The sequence below is a fragment of the Scatophagus argus genome, chromosome 17, assembly GCF_020382885.2.
Source record: "Scatophagus argus isolate fScaArg1 chromosome 17, fScaArg1.pri, whole genome shotgun sequence".
Classification (NCBI taxonomy): domain Eukaryota; kingdom Metazoa; phylum Chordata; class Actinopteri; family Scatophagidae; genus Scatophagus; species Scatophagus argus.
In genome coordinates, this window is record NC_058509.1 from 18,442,166 (window position 1) to 18,463,645 (window position 21,480).

Sequence of the window (21,480 nt, forward strand, 5' to 3'; positions counted from 1 at the left end):
GTTTTTTGGGACTGTGGGAGGAAGCCAGAGTACCTGGAGAAAACCCATGCAGGCACAGGAAAAACATGCAAACATGGGCACAGAAGGGCCCAGATCGGGATTCAAACCAGAACCCTCTCTTGCTGAGAGGCAGTAGTGCTAACCACTGGCTGTTGCATGAATGTGTGAAATCCCATGCTGAAATGCAGGCATTCAGAGGTCAGTGAACTCATAGCTATTCCTGACACATAACTGGCACCAGTTGGTGCTAAACTGGGAGGTGTGGGCTGGTAGTGACCTGGGAGAACACCCACGTGACTTGGCTATAACAGTGGCAAAGTGAGATGCGGTGACCTTTTGTTACGGTGCAGCAAGACAATCTGAGATAGCTGCTTTTCACAAAACATCCACAGAACTGAAGGCACCCACCCATGAGAGATGAGGTGAAGACAGTCAAGAAGAAAACAGTATTACAATGCTCTGACTAAACACTAACACCCAGGCATCAGGTATGCATTGATTAACTGCCTCTTAACGAGAGAGCTTGTGTAAACTTGAGCCCGACCGATTTATTCGTTTGGCAATTTCTCTACACTGATAAGACTTTTACAAACTATCATTAGAGATGGAACTTGGCTCTACGGAGACAAGTTCACAAGCAGCACTACAACATGAGGCAGTGTGACAATACACAAAAAGAAAAAGTTATGCACACTGAGCCAGTTTGTTAGTCCTGTATGTTGTCCTTTGTTGTCTGACACAATCTGTTTTATTCCAGCGGTTCACCGACAGGGTCACTTATGTTAGCCTGTAACAGGAGCAGTCCAGTTCCTGAAGAGAGAAGTCATAGCATAGGCAGTTCACTAATTACTCTCCAGCAAAAGTCAAAAATCAGCTATAAGCAGTCCATACAGTACACCCACTCCCACCAGTATGTAAGGCTAGGTACTCTTAGCATTAACTAAAGTGAATTAAAACCACTTTTAGGCTGTGGGTAAAGCAAAAGCATGATAACCTCTTCAACTGTGTCATTTAGTCAACTTTAATGTGCACACAAATGTGACACATCACCTACTCTTGCTGTTTAACCATCAGTCATATTGAAAACAAACATATTTTTTTCATGTGGGTAGCTATTGCCTTGTAACCCCTTCAAACTATCATTATGACATCAGCCTATAAAAATCCACTATCGGTCTATTTTAAACAAAACCTAAGCCAGTAGTAACAACATAGGTTTCTGTGTGTTCCACCATTCAGCTCAAGGGGTCTAATAAAACGCAAGAAACCTGCACTAACCAAGTGATGGCACTGATGCAATAACCTGCACTCTGGTCAAGCTGTCCATATGACTCATGCCAATCACATGACATGCTGACACCAGCTACACGGAATAACACACCAGAGGCAAAAATAGATTTTGCATGAAGAGCAAATATGACAAATAACAAAGAGGATGTTCTCGCAAGAGCGTTGAAATGTGTCAGAACAGAAATCCTACGATAAAATATTAAACATGTAAAACTTTGCAGGCAACAGCATGCCATGACCTAAACCTTAGTGCTGAGATGTTGTGCAGAGAAGTGACGGACAGGGGGTGGCCTGTAGTACATAGATGCTGGATTCCAACAGCTGTGAGCTGTATGATTAAGAGGAATTGTCCAGAAAAAACAGGTTCTCAATGTTTGAACTGTTATTAGCTTAACAAGAGCGACAGAGGCTTTGGAGTTCATCTGTGCACTACAACATGCCTTAAGAAGCAAAGATGTTTAACAAAAACTAAACAAAAAACAGATCCACATCAGGAGAGTTGGTGTCAGCTGGTGCCATGTACCCCAAAATCTTGTTTTTCAGAAACACTTCCACAGGGAGTTGGAGCACTGTGTGCACACAGAGAGAAGTTTGTGTGGGTTGTACATTTCACAATCACCACATTCCATCTACATGCATTCTTCTTCACCTGTCTGTGCCTGTTGCCTTCCAGTTTCTCTCTGTTTGCAAAACACTTGCTCATATACACTGTATCCTCTTGTAGGCTTTCTACAGAAACGCAATTAAAAAAAGGAGATGATGCTGTTCCCCCTAATCAACAATTAGTCAAAACGTTCAAAGCAACCTTTTAATGCTGAGCCTCTGGTCTTGGACTCACCCGTGTTGTGTTGGACTGGTTGCTGGGCCACTGTCTCACTGCTAGCACTGTGTCCCATGCTACGGCTCCTGTGCCCGTTGGCCTGCCGGGTCCTGCCTCTCCTGAGGCCCACGGCAGGAGAGCAAAACCTAAAGCCGCCTCACTCTTCTCCAAATAGACATTGAGATCCTGTAACTCAAGACTCTTGACTGCTCACTTGTGTCGTTTAGTCTCTCTTGACTCTGTAGACTTGCCCTACCCCTCCCTACAGCCTGTGTGATTTGGTCTCTCCCTCCCTCCTTCATTCGCTTTAAAACACAAACACACTCACCCACTAAGGCCTTAGGTCCCTCCCTCTCTGGCACTCTGACTTCATAAATAAGGTACACCAATAAGGTAATCCTGCAGTCTTAGATGCCTTTCATTCCTGAGAGCAGATTTTTCAGGGGCAAAGTTCACAGCAGGCAAGCTTTGAGGTTTGGCCAGTCCACTCATCAGTCTTTCTTAGATTTGCAATACACTGCGGGCCCCCTGCTAGCACCATTTCAGACTGACAAAACACTACTCCCTGAAGGGCAAGGGGCGGGATCTGCAGGGTGAAGTAACTTGAGAAGTGGAAGGTGAGCCAGGCCAAGGTGGAGCTCAGAGCGAGCGAAGAGGAAGTGACACGGAGGAGGTGTCCAATGACTCACCAGGGATTGTCCTTTTAAACTCTGAAATGCATGTGCAAACTGATAACACATACATTTAATAGACATTAGCAGCTCTATTTTACAACTACACCTCAAACAATTCCTTAACTACATCTCCCTCAGGCTGCTAAATGTTTTAATTTCACTATTTTATTTATTTATTTGGATTTTAGAATTTAAAATTTGGAATTGTGTTCATAAAATTTATATATCCTTTACTGTAGACACCCATTCCTTACTTTTACATTCTGTCACCCTCTCTTTTTTGTAACAGTGGAAAAAAAGCACAAAAGCATAGTAGAGCAAAGCACAACATCTGAACAGACAGACCAAAGTTTCTCCAGAGGCCTTAGTCTCGCAAACTGTACATCCCCATGCAGGACAGGAAGAGAGTAGCCAGGCTGTCTGTGTCTGAACATTCCTATCACAGCACTGAGTGATTAGCCTGTAATCAGTGTGTGGGAGTTACAGGAGCACCTCCATGCATGTAAGAGATAGATGTAACTGGAAAAAGGATGTTGATCATGTTTTCTGCTGCTAATCAGACATAATGTGGTTCATATAAAGTAGAGCCCGACTGATACACTTTATTATCACACATCTGTATCTGTGGGTATCTGCATATATGTCGTCCCATACACAGATATGAAACCTTTTACATAATATAATGAGTGGTGCAATTAAGAAATGTTGTCAGCTGATATGTAAATAGTACAATTGTTTACTTCCTAATGCTCCCTAATGGGAAGATTAGACATTAATAGCTTCCATTAATTGTGTTTGATCAAAAAAGTTTCATCACGTCATAGAAAGTTCATTTCATAATATGCTACATCACTGTCACTCCCCCTGCAGGCCAAATAAAGCTACACCCACAACATGGGAACAGAAATCTGACTCAGGAACGTGTGGAATGCAAGACCACAAGTCAGTCTTTGGTACAAGGAAGGTAATTAGGACAAAAATCCTGGAAGTCACTGATAAACAGACAGGGATCACAACCTGTGACATCGTCTAACTTATGACTCATGGCAACAGACTGTTTTTCACTGCTTCCAAAGAGCAGCAGCAGATGGAGACAACAAGCATTTTCCCAGGCCTGAAAACAAACCACTCCCAACCTGAGAACATGAAGTCCAGCTGAACAAAAACTTGATGAGTCACCACTATGTCATTATGACAAAACACAAAAAAAATGATGCAATGTAACACGAGCCAACGTGGTGGCTGACATTGTCCTTTCTCATCAAAAGACAAGGACATGTCAAATGTTCTAGCTGCTCTAACAGTCATGCCTTCATGTCAGAAACACATTACTTTTAGAAGATGAGGAAGTCCTGTTTATTTTTACTGCTGTGCCACAGGAGCAGGCAGGGATAAATAGATCAAGCTTCCTTAATCTGTTCCTGCCATGGCCCAGTAGCCTAGAAAGTGATGATGGAGCCATGTCAACATCCTGTTTTGGCATTTCAATGAACCAAAGCGATAACCAATCATTTGCTTTTAATAGTGTCTCAGTAATGTTGCTATTATCAGTAATGTTATTAATTATATTAATAAAGTAAAATAAAACAGTTTAAAAGGAACTTAAAGGAAATGCAAATCTTCACCCAACAACAGAAAGAAAGGCAGGTTACTCACAACAATATTCAGACTGAACAGCCATCCCTGGTATTTTTCCACAGATCAGCGTAAGAACAAAGATCCTCTGAAATACGTGAGAGTGTACGAGGTATGCTGAGGTTGTCAGTGATTGAGGTCGATGGAGAAACAGACACAAGGCCACGAGAGGAAGTGAGAGAAACACCTCTGATAACCTACAGGTGTGTCCTCTGGGCAAGGGCCAATCAGAATCAGATACCTGCAGTGTCAACAGCACAATGCGTCACAGGGCCAACCCCTTATGACCTGCTCCATAGCCTAACACATGTTGTTACAACATATGTTGACTCACCAGTTTCATTGTGATACTGTGGTTGAGGTAACAATAGTTTCACTACAGCCACTTTTAATTCAGGTGGTATGTTTTTAAAGGATGGTTTTACGCTCTTTTGCACAAAAAAAAAACAAAAAACAACAACCCACAAATGTTTGAGTTTAGTTTTTAGATTATGATGTTTTTTTAAAATTTACTAATATATTTATTCAACACAGCGGAATCAAAAAAATAAATGATAAACAATAATGACTTTAAACATTCAAAATACTATTTTAATTTCAATATTAACTGCAAAGGGAGCTGTTCTTACCAGGTTTTTCCATCACAGCGTGCAAAACTCAGCAGTTAGCAGCTCCTGAAACAAATGTGATCATTACAAAAATGTACAAAACAAAAAAAAAAAAATCAATTACACAAACACAATACAACAGAGGAAACATCACTTCACTGTGTCTAAGTTCTTTGACACAGTATAAAAGACGGTTTTGCTTCCTGATTCAAAACAATTTAGCCTTCAAAGCTGTAAAAAGAAAATAACTGAAACAACATTATTTCATTTTTTTGGGGGAACTATATTATCCTGGAGCTGATAATGAACTTGAACTTTACAGAAACTTACAAAAGTTACTGCAATCAATGAAGACCCTGGCTGTTCATTATCACCCAGTAAAATCAATGAATGACTCTCAGGATACTTCCAACAGATTGAATGTTTTCTGTACCTAATTAGAAGGAGGGAGGGCGTAAAAGTCAACAAAAGCTCTGATGTGTTAGCAATAGTGCATTAATTAGCCCACACACCAACTGGAAATTCATTCTGAACCCTGCTAGACTAAAAGCCAAATCAACTAATTCAGACATGAAACGGCTGTCCTGATTAAACCCTTACAACTAATCATATGTTTTAATATTTTAAAAAATATTGGCATGGCAAAAAAAATGAAATGCACAACAAACATTAGGGATGTAATGGCACACCAAATTCATCATTATGAAAAACACAAACCTTCAACAGAGGCAAACAGTCCATAATTTAAAAAACATGCGGTGCAATGCCAAAACATTCCAGGTGTTCTCAAATTTCTGTTCCGTATCTGTAGGTCTGTAAACTTAAATACAATATTTTGGTTGCAAATCTGCTGATTTTTGATAAACTGTATGGTCTATTAACAAAAAAAAAATTCAATCAACAACATTCTGAATTAAACACAGTATTGTTTTTCTCCACTGAACGAGTGCTGCTGACATGGAGGTCAGTGACACTGTTACTATTTGACATCTTTTACTTCGGTCCCTCTTTCAAACTCAGCACTAACTGAAAGACGATTTGCGCATTGTTTAAACAGAGACAGCATAGCTGCCCAATAGCTGATAGCTGATCAATCACATTACATTTAATCACGTTAAAGTTGACGGCAACTGAAGTGCGATAATTTTCTCAATACCTCAAAATCAAGTGCTTTTAAAGAAAGAAAGAAAGAAATGATGGCGCACAACAGGGGAGCAATTTATTGCTTACAAGGGACTGATGGCAACAGCACCAACATTATTTAGTTACAAATTCACAATTTTGGAATGTCCTGTAGGTAAGACTGAGCAGCTGAGCAGTGGGAATGATCATAGTGTCAAGAGCAGGATCACAAGCACAGATAAGCAGTTGACATTAACAAACAGAAAGATAAGTTGTGTTGTCTCTCCCATCGAGCTTCACTAAACATTCAAATGATGACCCGGCAGCTAATTGGTCAGAATCGGTAGGTGCAGCTACAACATGACGCTGTTGTGGGAGGGTATGAACAGCAGTATCAGGCTGCACTTTGGAATGTTAAAAGATCTTTGACAGCAAACGGGTAAAACCCAGCCTGTGTTACTGAATAGTCTGCACAATGTGTACAGTGCAGTACAAAAGGGAGAGTGTATCCTGGCAGGCCAGAATTTGACCTTGTTATTAGGTGCACTGGAACAAGTTCTCATGGTGTTTTGATAAGGCACAGGATAACAGTGAATTCAGTCTACAAATGTAGCCGTGATGAAAGAAAAGTACAGTAAGACAGTATCAGTTACTTTATTCAGCTACAAAGTGTCTTGGTTGGCCAACTTACCTCTATTGAAGATCATTGATGAAATCTTTCCCACAAGCACTTTCAATGCACTGTGCAATTAGGCTGTGACTTATGGCTCCAGTGGAAGAACTTAACAGAAATGATTCTGGTGACTCCTGTAACAAATACATAAAACAAACAAAGTTAACTTTCTTCTTCTTGGTAATTATTTTTTTCCTCTCCAAACTTTCAGACCTTTGCTGCGCAAGCTCAGTTTATCAGAGGTTTTCTTGTACTGTAGAACAGATACTCAGTCATTGCCACTGATTTAAAATGCCACCAAGGCGTTAGCTCATTATCTCACACGCAAAAACACAGAAGCGACTCTATGCACTTTTAACTTATGAAGAGTGGACAACCCTCCGCCCGATCAGCATTAGTTCAGTCCAACTGGTTTGACGAGTCTCGGGCTATAACACACACACACACAACACATGCTCAACAGCTGCAGGCAGGACTACATGTCCTTACTGTCCAACACATCAAATGGTCCATTTAAAAAGACTAATATCCACCACTCTAGTGTGTACGTTGCTGCTACAGATCACACTCTGACTGTCCACCGGAATAATTAGTGCAGAGGACTTACTTAACAGTCAATCAAACGAGTGAACACATGTTAAATGATTAAATGTTCCCCAGTGAGCAGTTGTTTCGTAAAATGCTGTTAAATCCATAGAAAGAGGAGCTGAGGTCCTAATACAACAACAGCAGAAAAAAAATCTGTTAATTAGGGCTGTACCAAATGTCTTTATTCAACATTCATAACTTCCACTGAGGTTTTCAAAAGAAGCTTTGAATGTCTCATATTCTTTGATGTCAATCAAATTTCATTAAAAGTAATTCATTAGATTAAATGAAGCACAAAATGACAACAATGACTTGTGACGGATTTACTGTAACAGTATGAGAGTCATGTTATCAGAGCAGTCGTAGCTCTTTTAAACAATAGAGCAGTGTGTAATGTATGTGCCTGGGCAGCGTGTGGTGAAGGCGAGCAGCAAGCCGCTGTCAGTCATTCATTCTGACAATTCATGGTACAGACAAAAATGAATTTCACAAGCTATAAACAGCCATTAACTGTTAGTATTAGTGATGTTTGCAGGTGGTTATATGGCCGAAAGTCTGGTTTTTCATGCACCAAAAAGAGTGAATGAAGTGGACAAGGAGGAGTGAAGGAGGAGTGAGCGCCAAGTTGTCAGATCGGCAGTAAACTTCCAGTGCAGATTACAGTTTGCCAATAAGTAAAAGCTGCACCTTCTCAAGTCAAGACCAAAGTGAATTGCCAGTGTGTACTCAATTGCTGTAAAAGTTAAAGGGGTTAGCCCTGAAGCAAACGCCGACTTCGGTCAAGGAGGAAAAGAAACATTTCCACTGCTCCCCCACTATGGTTTGGTAACTAAGCAGGAAAAGCTAACAGACGTAATGGATTTTTTTGTCACTCTTGTTACATAAATGTGATGTATGGCACTGTTAGACTGCTAGAGTAAACGATTTGACCATTATGGGTAAGTTGTTCTTCAAAGACTTGGATTTAAGAAAGTTGCTGAAAATGTTTGGCTCACACAAGTCAGAAAATGTCCTCAACTCAAAATTTAATCGTCATATAATTTACACTGTATTTCCATTTTTTAGAGATGCACAGAGCTGACATGACAGCACACTACACTACAATGTGATGTTCCCATCAGCCAATAAGCCTTCAGCTATTGGTTTTATCTTGGAATCACAAACACTGGTGCAAACAAAGGGCAAACTACTGAAAAATATACACGTCTTTAGTCCAGGTCATGAGGAAAAGGAAACACTAAGGGAGCCACATAATTGCAAGTTGAACATAATTACTGCTGGACATCTATGGCACATATTAAATATATATCAAATTTGAGATGATTAACAAAAATAACCCTATTCAGTTTTTATTTTTCTTACCATTCAAAAAAGGCTTAATCCGTTTATTAGTCAAAGTTTCCAACCTGCCCCCCCACACACACAGAGAGAGAGAGAGACAGAGAAGTTGATACGCATTTGAACTCACAAATAATTCACTAGATAAAGTTCAGCACCACTGCAACCCAATTCTGTTCTCACATATCCTGCTGGTGCACTGGCCCAGAGAGCTCTGCCTCTGAAATGCAACAACTAGCTGGCTGCAAAGCAAACACAGAGCTAAGCTAATGTGCACTGCATTGTGAGCTTACAAATCACTAAACTAGAGCAGCTGGGCCAGCAGACTCAGTCCCCGCATTGTAACGCTGACGCCCTGAGGGCATCACGTGAGCATGTGCAAACGCGTACAAATGCATACAGGTTCACACCCAGTCCTGTCCCTAACTGGCAGAGCATCCAAAGGTTGATGAGGAAACAGTCAGGCCTATAGATTACTGTACCTCATGTTCGGTGAAGTCATTGCTTCCATGGTGTCTTTGGAACTCAAGCGAACATTAACTATCTCAGCATAAGTAAGCACTGAATACACTTTAAAAAACAATAAGCAAAATGGCAGCCAGATTTTCAGGTTTTGTAACAGGATCCGACAGCAGTATTTCAGTACTTTCACATTAGTGCAAGTGTGTGTCTCTTTGTCTTTTTATTTTCTTTTTTTTTTTGTTGAGCTGAGTCTTCCTTCTCTCTTTTTACACAACCAGGTTGCAATTCTTTGACTAGTATATAAATGATCAAGGACAGCTTCAGATTAACATTTAAGTATGAATAAACTACATGTATTGCACAGTATAGCAACGATGCCAATGCAATGTACCATGTCAAATATACATGGATGACAAAAAAACCAGATGAGACTGATACTGAACAAGAGCATGCAATGCAGTGACAGCTGGATTCCACTCATGATAATACCAGTGCACAATACTCATTAATGATATTCACTTAGTAACACACACTAGTAATTGTGCAAGAACAGAAGCAATCTGAATCAGAGCTGATGATGTGTTATCTGTATTTCATGCTTAAGACTTCCTCTTCGAAATAAAGCCATTACTAACCTGGGTGTAATTCACTCGCTTAACTAAAACCATACAGAGTACAGCCACAGAAAGATTTGCAAACCACTGCAGTCACCTAGTATCGACTGGTGTTGGATAAGCTTGCTGCCTGGCTTGTTGCTTATCATCAATATAAAAACACACTGAAAATGCACCTGATCCACCCACCACATCCTCTGGTTTCACAGTGTTGACCCAATTACATATAAAACCAATTCAAACTGTAAACAGACAACACTTAATTCAGACAAAACTGAAATGAACACTTGTTGATTTTACTCATTTCACTCAACAGAAGGTGTTTTTTTATAATAAAAGGTTGTGTTGCATTAACAAAGCAATAATAACTTCTGAGATTACCACTTTACCACATGTTGCTACACTGTAAGAAATATATTTTCATATTCTACCTGACATGCTTAATATGTAGGATTTATTTTGCTCTGTTTGCATTACACTGGCAGTTCATAAATTTCACATACCACCACCATGAGCACCCAATTAGCTCATTAAGAACTCCCAGTTCATTAGATAAAAAGACAGAGCTCTGCAGGGCTCAGTGCAGTACAATGAGCCATATTCATTCTGCAGACTTGGCAATCACTAAATTAAGATCCAGGCTGGATTTTGTTTGGCAGCAAGCTGCATGGCTCTCAATGAGCTACTGTCAACAGCAAGCTGATAATGACACACACATCTGATTATATAAGTCCCACACAGACCAACAATATTCAGACGCTCAAACAACTTTAACTGAAAACGTTAGCTCTCTATGCTCTATTTGTTATTATACAAACCACAGTAGCTTGTTTTAACATATTAAGCTACTTTTACGGTTTGCATTCAATCTCAAATTTGACTAGACAGCACAGAGCATACCTCTACCAAGGCTGCACAATGCTGTTTGTTATGGTTTAACAAGATGAATGTTTTAGACATGTTTCATTTGTGTATTTTTCTTCATGTGCTGTGGTACAAGAGAAAAAAGCACGATGTTAAAAAAAATAATTTGATCTAATTTGATTTCAAAATGTTAACAAGTTTTTGAGACATACTCTGAACTATCAGCCAAATTACACCAAAAATGATGTCTTTGTCAGAGGCAATTACCTACAGACAACAGTTAGATGTGAGTCAGAGAGGGTGTTATTGGGAACAGAATTACAATCACGAGCCACAGTAGGCATCCATTTCCCACCTTTTGAATCCTCTGTAAATGAGTGCCAATCTCTCTGCCTTATCAAACTGTCAACCACATTCAGAATTGCTGCTCGCTTTTATGGGTTCAGATTGAATTGATGTTTACCAACAAGCGAAGTATAATCCCTGCAACAATCCACAGCTATCTGTATACAAAGCACAATAACACGACTGACCTGATTACAATACTGCCTATCCTGACCAAATACAATAAACTGCAGCTCCTTTTGTCTTCTCTTTTTCTAAGAGCCTGTGTTGTCCTGTAGGGCGTATTACAGCTTCAGTCAGTACTAAAAGCACTGGGTGCTTGTTGGAACAAGTAGACAGGCCTGTGAATGGAATGTAGTGGAATGCCTCAGTGACAAGCCTGAAGCCTCTCTCCAGTCAATATAATGTAATATAATGCTACAGCTGCCTTGCAAAGGTCCGAGGGCTCAAATGGAAATTAAACCTACTGAATTCGAACAATTAAAAGACAATAACGATGCAAAATCAATTAACGTTTTAACATTTTCGCAGTGGTCAAGCGTCCGGAAAACAACAGACCACGACAATAAGTGAATATTTCTATAACGTTAGTGATCATATAAGCAAGTCAGAGAGGTACAAGTAGCTCTGTGCAATTCTTCTTTCTAATTAGAGCATTCAATACTTGAGAGGTTAAGACAGAAACGCATTACAAAAAGTACTGGCATAATGCTAATCCTGCTAGCTAAAGTTAGAGTCAGCAACAGGTGGCTACTGTCCCTGTGCTGTAGCATTAGCTTGGTTAGCAAAGGTAAATTAGCTCATACTTGTCGTTCTAGCTCAAAAAGACCATTATAGCCGTGCACCAACTCTACTCACCTTTCCTAGTAACGGTTAACCTGTGTGTAAATGTATTCAAAAGGACGGAGACGTGTTTATCCTGTATCTCGTAGACCCCTGATTACTTTTGACACTTGTCGCTGCTGTCCATCACAGGGAGAAAGCAAGGCGGAACTAGCTTTACTAACTACCTTTTGACCCAAATAAATTCACAAGTAACTTTCAAAACCGAACGATGAAAAGTAAAGCATACAAGCATCCCTTAAATTTTACACCGAATGCCAAGAGAGTCGCTGAATGGTATATTTCAAATTTCTTTGTCAACACTGTGCTGTCATAAGGTGTTTCACGTTAACTCGGTAGGAAGATTAAATACTGTTGCGCATGCGCACCTCTAAGCAGTGTGGCTGCTCCCCCACCTGGAGGTTAATAAAAGCCACAAGCCAGCCGCAGGCACCACGTGACCAACCAGGCTCTCTGAACGCCATAGCAAATCACATGTCTTTGGTCATGGTGCGGTTAAGGTTTGGCAGCCAAACATTTCGGTTAGCGGCAGATAAATGACCTACAGTCATTCGGCTCCATAAAGTTTGTCCCCTCTTAACTTTTTGTATATGAAATAATGACTTCAAAACAAATATATTTTGTTAGGATAGAGGAAAATGTTTGGTGAATTGAGTTTTGAAATACTAAATTATATATTTTCAACAATATCAGCAGTTATTTCCTTGTTTTTCTCAATAACCGTCTAGTCCAGTATACATTTCACTAATATGATACTTTACTCATCCGTAGTGGCTCATGAATATTCAATGCAAAAAGTCCATGCTACAAAAGAGATCTTTAAAAGGTATATTTGTTGAACAGCTGGTCGGTTTTATTACCATATAATTCTTTTCTTTCTAAATTTGAATCAACTGTACTAACTGTCCTTAAACCAAATAATTCCTAAAAATAATTCAAATTTACCTGACATTTCTGAAAAATTCCGCAGCCATTGAGCTCAGTTTAATTTTATTTGAACATAGCGAATCCACAGTGGACGGGTATTATGAATAGAAATACTCAGTGTTATAAAGGTCAGTGTAACCTTGATAATAAGTAAGTAAGGTCGCTTCCTTTGAGCGTTGTGTACTGAATATATCTGAAAGATGAAGAAATATTTTTATTGATGTGTCACATTGTTAAAGTAGAAAGACTGTGCAAGCAATTCATCCATTTTTCTTTTACAAACACTGATATGGGGTAGATTTTGCCTCCTTTATACAGTTGTTATATTCAATGTAATTTTCATATTCACTGCTATTCTGAGCTGCAGTCTAATGTAATTGCTCTAATTAAACTTTTTTTGTGTGTGTTTTGTTTTGTGTTTTGTCTCTTTTTTTTTTTTTTTTTTTTGAAAAGCCATAACAATCAAAAGTTTGAATACTGTGGACTCTTCTGGTCATTTGTTGAATTACACAGCATGAGTACAGTGGATAATTTTGTAGACCATGCAGATCAGTGGCAGAGATTTGTCTGCCATCTGCTGGCCTGGCAAAGACTGTCACAGTGTGGACATGTGGTAGCCCGGCTGGTGTGTTCAAGAATCACTGGAACAAAGTCACTCATCTAATACCAGGACTTAATACAACCAGATGTGTTTAATTTTTTTTTTTTTTTTACTTTGTTGCCTGTGCTGTTGACATTTTGTAATCAAAGTCAAACAAAGATGATTCACATATTAGTCCAGGCACTCCTCTAAATGCTTGATGATAGAGCTGATACTGAAGTTGTTCACTTCATATCAAATTTGTGTGCCTTTTGTTTTCCTAGTATTAAGGAAGTAAACACACCATAGCTCTGCCTGCTGTGAAAATAGCTTCCCATTGTGAAGCTGTTGTGTCTCAATACTCAGCTGAACAACTCTCCATGAGAAGAACTGTTGGGTATGAAGAAAAAGTCACACAAAAATAAGGTTTCCAGTGACCTTTAGGTGGACCCAGTCTGGTCTTACAGCCCCAGAAAGGGTTTCCTGGTTTACTGTATTTCATTATTGTTCTCTTTTATGATTTAATCATGTGTTTGCTGGGTCACTAGTCAAGAACTATGGTGGTTTATGACACTGGGACAGATCTCTTTTTGTTCAAGTGCTGGGATATTAAGACTATTAAGGCTAAGAGGAAGTTGTAAAGTTTTAGTTGTCGATAGCAACACACTAAACAACCTTTATTGAAGTAAATTATTAGGATTGTGCATTTATTGCAAATGTAACAAATGTATGCAGCATTTTGTGTCAGATATTGCACAACCTCCGACATATGAGTTCTGATTTTAAGATTCTGCTCATGAAGTGTGCACTATTTTGGTGGAACTATTAGGTCTTTATATACCAGACTGAACATTCAATTTCATTCATTTCATATATATATATATATATATATACAGGTCAAAACAATTTGAAACAACAAAAAACATACATAAACAAACAATTCAACATGAAACCCAAATATCAACATAAAACAATAACCGCTATATCATCAAGCATAACTCAACATAATTACAAGTGAACAAGACAGGGAATGGTATTCCATTGTGTAATCAACTGAATGGCGTGATGAAATATAAACCTGACTGACTCCACCTCTGAACAGCTTGCTGGATGAAAAAATATTAAATGAAGGCAGAGGGTGATGACCCCTAATGTTGACTGCTTGCATTAAATCCATTTATCTTACACAATGTTGCAATATAATTAAATGTACAACTCTTATCAACTTAATATATCCACATCACAGTCACATGTGAACTCACTGCTGTTCAGAGAGGCATATTAAATGCATATTCTTATTTCATCTTGGCCTGAATGAGGGATTGTCATGTTTGATCACAGTTCAGGGATTCAACACTTGTAGTTCTCTGTATCTTTCTGACTTCATCAGCTTCATCAGTAAAACACATGTGGCTCAAAACAATAGTCTGATAATCAGATAGGGTTGTTGTTGACGTGTTTTTACGTTATTATCGATCATCACATCAGAAATCAGAGATGAGAGATTCAGGGATCTGGAAACAGACTGCGAAAGCACTGGTGCACTGCAAAGATTTATTGTTTAACCATTTAAGAATTATGTTCATGGTCCCATTACATCTGGATGACCTTACAGTGTATTTCCCTATACAGCAGACATGGTACTCACAGAAACACTTTGTCCGTGCGCATGTTGTATATGCATCCCTTTTTCTAGTGTTTTTCCACAAAGCACATTCAGTTTCATCATGTAGAACATTTCCTCTTTAAAGAATCATTTGTGAGTAAGCATTGTGATCTTGCACGGAACACCCACATATTAAACTTGGAAACAGTGAACAAACAGAGGAAACCTGCGGCTCTGAACCCTGCCACGCTTCACTATAAATATGCTAGATAGTCTGAACATTTCACGGTGAATAGAATCTGCACAATATGCGCTGTTTGATTAGCTACACCCACGTCTTCAAATCTAAAATTAGCCCACAGAATTATATTAAAGCTTTTGTCATGTCTCTTTTTTTAGACATTCACTTTCTGTGACGAATTTGGATGAGCTGAATGTAAATTCTATGGATGAATAAGAGGAAAAGGTTATTCTTATTTGCAAAGCAACCGGTCAGATATCGGAACATTATCAGCTGATGAATATCTGGTCCTCCAATAAGATAATAAGATTTCTTTGAGGTAAGACACCAATGCCCAGGATTGTTTTTTGTTTTTGTCAAGAGACATTTTTTGCCCATGCAAAAACAAGTTGTTGTTGTCTGTTTTTATTGAATAAAATAAAAAATATTCATCAAATATTTTATATTCTCATATAGCTTTTTTTTTTACTTTAAAACATTAAAGATTTTATGAAATTCTAGAGGAATAAATGGACTAATTTCAACAAGTTGTATATATGTTCTCCCTCCTGAACTGAAGACTCTCAAGTTCTCACACATGTAAGCATGAATGGGTTAAAACAGCCCTATCATGAATGCCTTTCCCTACCTTTAGCCTTTCAGATATGCTTCTTGAAAAATAGATAGCAGTGAACACATGGTCTGCAGTGTGGACTGTGTGGATAATGGCATAAAGGAAAACACAGCAGTAAAGTTTCCTCATCTGATATTTTGATTTGAAGGATCATTACACATTTATGACTCTCAGACTTTACTGGACTGTAGCATGTTATAGAAGGAAAAACAACTGTCCAAACACAAAAACGTATGTATTGACTAGATGGTAATAACCTTTCACTGGTACACCAGATCTTCAAAACTGATCTAGTTAGCTACAGTAATTAGTTTCCTTAAATAGCTGTAGATTTCTTTTTTTCAATAGGATGAAGTGACAGAGGAGGCGGTTAAAAATTGCCAAGGTTAGTGTCAGGGTTTGCTTGCTAGTTAACATGGTTAAACAACACTGACTGACATTATTTCACAGTGGAAAGGCAGGTGACGTTCAGCAGCAAGCAGGTTTTAATTTGAATGAACTTGGGTAGTCAGTTACAGATATGATATGAGACATTTGTGCATTAAAATGTCCGAAAACAACAAGATCTCTGTTATATATTTTGCTGAGTTGTGTACTTACATTATCCCAAATGTTTCCAACAATGCTCAAACCCAAAGTCAAAGAGTGAGGAAAGAAGCCTTGAATGCAACTCTGAATGAAGCTGCAGACAAATGAGGAAAAGGAGTAAGAAATCTGAAAGACTAAATCTTCAGCCATGCTTCAGGTATGGACTGGCAGCCAAGATATTTCACTGTTGTCAACACACTGATCATCGCTCAAGTCTTCCGTGTCTAGCAGTTGACTTTTTAAATATCAAATTTGCAAATGACATGAGCCTTCAAGTCCTGTATCTTTCAGCCAATCAAATGCTAACATTTGATTGAGGGCACACCTTATTATATGACTTAACTCCAAAGATAATGTATTCAGACCAAAACGTTTTTTCTTGTTGTACATTAGTATTTCCATCCATATAACTAACCACTCATAATACTCAAATAAATGTTGAAAAAGTGAAACAGAAAAAAAAGAAAGAAAAAAAGTGACTGAGAACCTTCACCAACACATTATATCTGGTAACGGGTGAAACCACTGACCTGATAACAGCTGCCTACACATTCCTTGTGCCACCCTGCAGGAAACAGACAGGAAAACAATAAGCTCATCACTGTGGACACAGAAACTGACTGTGTGCTGCTGTATTGTGTGTTCGCTCAAACATGACATATTCCAATGCCAAGCAGTCCTGAAAATGAGATTATGGGTGACTCATGATTAGTACCATCAAGACTTTTGACTTTTAGAAACTAATGACATTAATCAATGACAGTTGGCACTGAACACCACTTTCCTATCAGACACCTAGGAGGTTGGACCAAATTAAATAGTAGTGTTATTATCAAATAAAGCAAATGAAAAAAAAATTCAGTGCAAATTAGGCAACAATACAATATATTCCTAATGTTACTGCATAAATGGTATATTAAATAACCATAAATGAAAATAGGTGATGTCATGGTAAACTTTGGTTACACAGCAACTGTGAGTTTTGAAAAGTGCTATATAAATAAAGTTATCATATTATTATTATCACTCCTCCAAACTGGAAGGTTCCTATTCAGAAGCGTCAACAGTAAGCGAAATCAGTGAAATCTGTAGTACACACTGTTTATTGGCACTTCTCTGTCCTCTATCTATGGACATGTTGCTACAGTGTATGCACATAACGTAGTGTAATTTGTTCTTACCGTTATCGCTAACAATGGCTAACCACCACGGTCAACTTGGGCGTGACATCACTGCCAGCTCCAACTTCTGACTTCCAAAATATAACGAATCAGGGGGCATCAGGGGGAACCCTGGATGTGATCAATTAGTGTCATGATCACATCCCAGTTAGGGAGGACAGTACGAGCACTCCTCAGGTTCAGTCACTTGCTCCAGACAGGAGGCTATGCCTTCCTCCCTTTGTTTCTTGTTTAATCTCAGCCATGTGTATGTCAACTCCCTTATTAAATATTTGATTTGATTTTACTATTGTGCACAATTTCTGCTGAGATATTTGATGTTATATTACCCATTTTGTTCCTCCTGAGTTCATTGCAGAGTTCAATCCACACATACACATACCCAGACTTATAAAAAAATCTATAAAAAGAAATGAAAGGAAAAGAAAACCACTCTGCATTTTGAACCTTGGACTCCGGACTTAGTGCTCTCAATCGACTAGCTGTAACAGAGAGCGATACAGATAAACAGCATGAAATATATGCCATCATTACTGAATAGGCAGTCTATACAAATGAAAAGAGTGAAGTGGAAACAAGTGAGTTATTCAGATGTTATTCAGTGAAACGATAAATCTGACACCTAATCTTTTAGCATCAGCTCAACAGAAACCTTGCTGACAGAAAACAAACAAGGTATTATGTCTGGTTTCAACACAACATTTGGAACTCCAGCTTTCATTCCCCCTGTTGGTGGAATAAGAAGATTTTATCCCAGAATAGAGCACGGAGGTATGAAGTCTGAGTGTGAGCACTGGAAATCACGTGGGTGCAATTGTTGGACAGTAGGACCCCTACACTGAAACTTTGCTGTTCTGTGCATCTCTCCTTGCATCTTTATGCAACTCAGCGAAAAAGAAAGTGGAACCAGACACACTGTTTGGTGCTCAGATGACAACACTGAAAGACTCTAAAGAAGTAGGGATGACTTGAGATGTTTTGATGTGTCTTACATAGATAGAAGAAAGTGAAATTTGAATTGTCTTGATGAATTTCTGCTGTCAGAACATTGGAGCAGATGGATTGCTGTTTTACAGAGGACACTAATGTCGTGACTAACAGGATCATTTGGCAGCAAAAGTGATGTCTAACTGAGAGACGAAATAGGACCATGGAGCATCAACATCAGATCTGGAAAGGATCCCTCGCAATCAGGTGAAAATGCATCACTTATGTAAAACAGTTCCATTACAGCAATTGTAAAACCATGACAGCATGTTTATCAGGCTTTTTATTATCTGGCTGCTCAAACAGAAGATTATACAGAAAGACACAAAATGAGGAATGTTTTTTAGGGGAAAAACATACCTTGTAAAAGAGTCTCGGAAAAGTACAAAAACCCCCTCTGAACAAATTGAACAGAAAGGTCACATCCTTTCTGTCTGTCTGTCCTGATATCTGGCCAGCGATTCACAAACACAAGAGACAACAATGTGACTGCTGAACTGACAGTTTCAAGATGGCCAGACAGATGGATAAAAGATCTAAGCATTATAGCAGCAGTCTGTATTGGTGGCACACTGTCTAGTCATAACATTCAGGTAATAGTGTGGTCTCTATGTAGAATATGTGGGCATATGGGCTTAAGTGTTGTAATGCCAGACAAGGCGACAAAGACTAAGAAAAGTTCCCATCTTCACTGTCAATTGGAGAATAGCATGAGAAAGCAGCTAGTGATGCAGGGCTAAAGAATACATTTTAATACTGCCTACAGTCTTAATAGCTTTATAGCAGGTTGATATAACTGACCAAATTGTTTACTGATTCATTGATTAACTTTTCTCCCCAGGTTCCTGTCTCTACGTTGACAAGAGGAATCTGGTCAGGGAGACTCCCCGCTCACATTCCCAGTCCAGCAATGAACTGACCACAAATCACTATGAATATTATTATTGTCAAAAAGACACTATGATTGGTAGATATATGAATGGTTCAAACTGGTGATTTTTGGTGTATTTTGCTGCTGCCGTCAGATTCTTTCTTTCAAATCTCGCTATTTAGTCCACTGAATAATATGTGCTGACCGGATTCAATCAATTCACAAAACAGAATTTGTAGTCACGAGAGAGAAGTCAATGGTGCAGCATCTTTTCAGTAAACTGAAGTTACTATCACATTAGCAACAGAGCTAAGCTAGCTTTATTTCTCATTGCAAGTAGCTTCTTATTGAACAAAAATAGTTTTAAAACAAAATGCAAGAGGAGTAAACAGTTAAGTTGAGCCAAATGACATATTTTGACTTGCTTTGACTGATCCAGCGTCAGTCAAAATTTCCAACTCGTCAACTCGATCGTCTGCAGAGGACACAGAGTTCGCAAAGCAAGGAGTGCCCAGTGCACTGACTGTAAACAGAAGCTGTGGTTTTGCATGTTTTTAGTGCTGTTGTCTTTTATGTGTCCAATTCAGTAAGCCATATACACAATACTGTCTCGCTGCTGCCCACAGGCATACAGCTATGGTCTTGTAATGTGTTGTTTATCAACTGGTGCTGCTTGTAAATGGACAATGTTGGACAAACCCCGGATTCGTAGCAGCAAGTTAGCTGTTAGCTCACCAGCCACAGCAATTCACAAACTACCGCAGCCAGTGCTGTCACTGCAGCACAAAAAAAATACTTTCTCAAAGGCATGTAGATTAACCTTGTTTTGTGGTGTGAGTGGGCCTTAACACCGTGACGTATTGTGTGGCACAGTGATGTTATCCACAGCTGGATCCACTCATCTTACTTCCACCACCTTTCTTGTCATCACAACTAAAGGCATTGCTGGGTGTCCCAGTTTGATAAAGCTAAAGATTGGAGCACACCCAGAGGAGCTGGAACATCACGGAAACTTGATAAAAAAGCAAGGGTCTTTGTTTTAAGGGGAGATTCCTGAGACTATAATTAGTTACCCGAAGATCTGCAGAGTGTCAGTTATATTTAGGCTAGAAAATAAAACAAAGGTGTCTGAAGTTATGGAATTTGTGAGAGCACGGATTGATAAGATCAAGGATTGAGCCAGTATCTGTAATGTTTAAAACAGGATAAACATTGTCAGTAGGGCATTAGATCAGTTTCCACCCCATCTGTACAACGATGACTTGTTAGTGTCTAGGGCACTAACATGTCCTAGACACTAAGATGGAATTTACCCAGTGGAATCTGCATTCCTGTGTGAACAAGGTCATTGTGATGGTTTTACCTCCCACATTTTCAGATCAACAGTGCATTAAAACTGGAAAAATCCAACCAGAGGGGGAAAAAAGAAGAATACTAGTCATATTGAAGGAAGATTAGACGATAATGTGTGAGACATTAGCTGTGTTCATGCCGAGGATCATAGCCCTATGCTACCTGGAGGCAGTGCTAATGTTTGAAGATTAGCTGCTTAATTGTTTCTACTGTGGTTTGAGCAGGCAGCACAAATGAAGGGTGTCATTGCCATGCAAATCGCACTTATCCTCTGATCTTCAATGAGCCATAGCATGTTTGCTGCAAGATGAGCAGATGGCCTGAGGCTGAGGAAATAGTTTTGGTTGGATGAGCTGAGATATGGGTCAGGGTGACTTGAGTTTTGCAAGAAGAAATAGGCAAGGTGAGCTTTGGTGAAAAGAGGAGAACGAGGCCCTAGATGAAAGATTTGACAAAAGGAGGATTTTCTATCTTTATTTATCCAGTAAACCCAACAACCCAGGACTATCCCAGTGTTTACCTCTACGCTTGGTGACTCACGTGGGCGTTTAGTGTTGTGCTTGAGGGCACCTCTCAAGTAGGTATATTAATAAAATACTTCAACATCTTGTGTAATATTCATATTTGCTTAATGAAAGTGAGATGAGAACACTGATA

General features: G+C 39.1%; 1 protein-coding gene across 7 annotated transcripts in view; it reads right to left on the bottom strand.

Moving 5' to 3' along the window:
- The window catches only part of phactr4a (phosphatase and actin regulator 4a), a 29,297-nt gene extending 17,066 nt beyond the window's left edge, over nt 1-12,231 (bottom strand). The window contains exons 1-3 of one of the 7 annotated variants that reach the window (XM_046417130.1): nt 11,892-12,231; nt 6,841-6,956; nt 5,049-5,093 (exon numbers count right to left, since the gene is read on the bottom strand). In XM_046417130.1, the coding sequence (XP_046273086.1) occupies nt 5,049-5,061 (13 nt within the window). In that variant the 5' untranslated portion in view covers nt 5,062-5,093; nt 6,841-6,956; nt 11,892-12,231. Of the gene's footprint in view, nt 1-2,128; nt 3,053-4,440; nt 4,689-5,048; nt 5,094-6,840; nt 6,957-11,891 lie in introns of those variants that run through there. The other 6 variants (XM_046417129.1, XM_046417128.1, XM_046417127.1 and 3 more) reach the window with 6 other exon arrangements.
- Nucleotides 12,232-21,480: the final 9,249 nt, after the last annotated feature.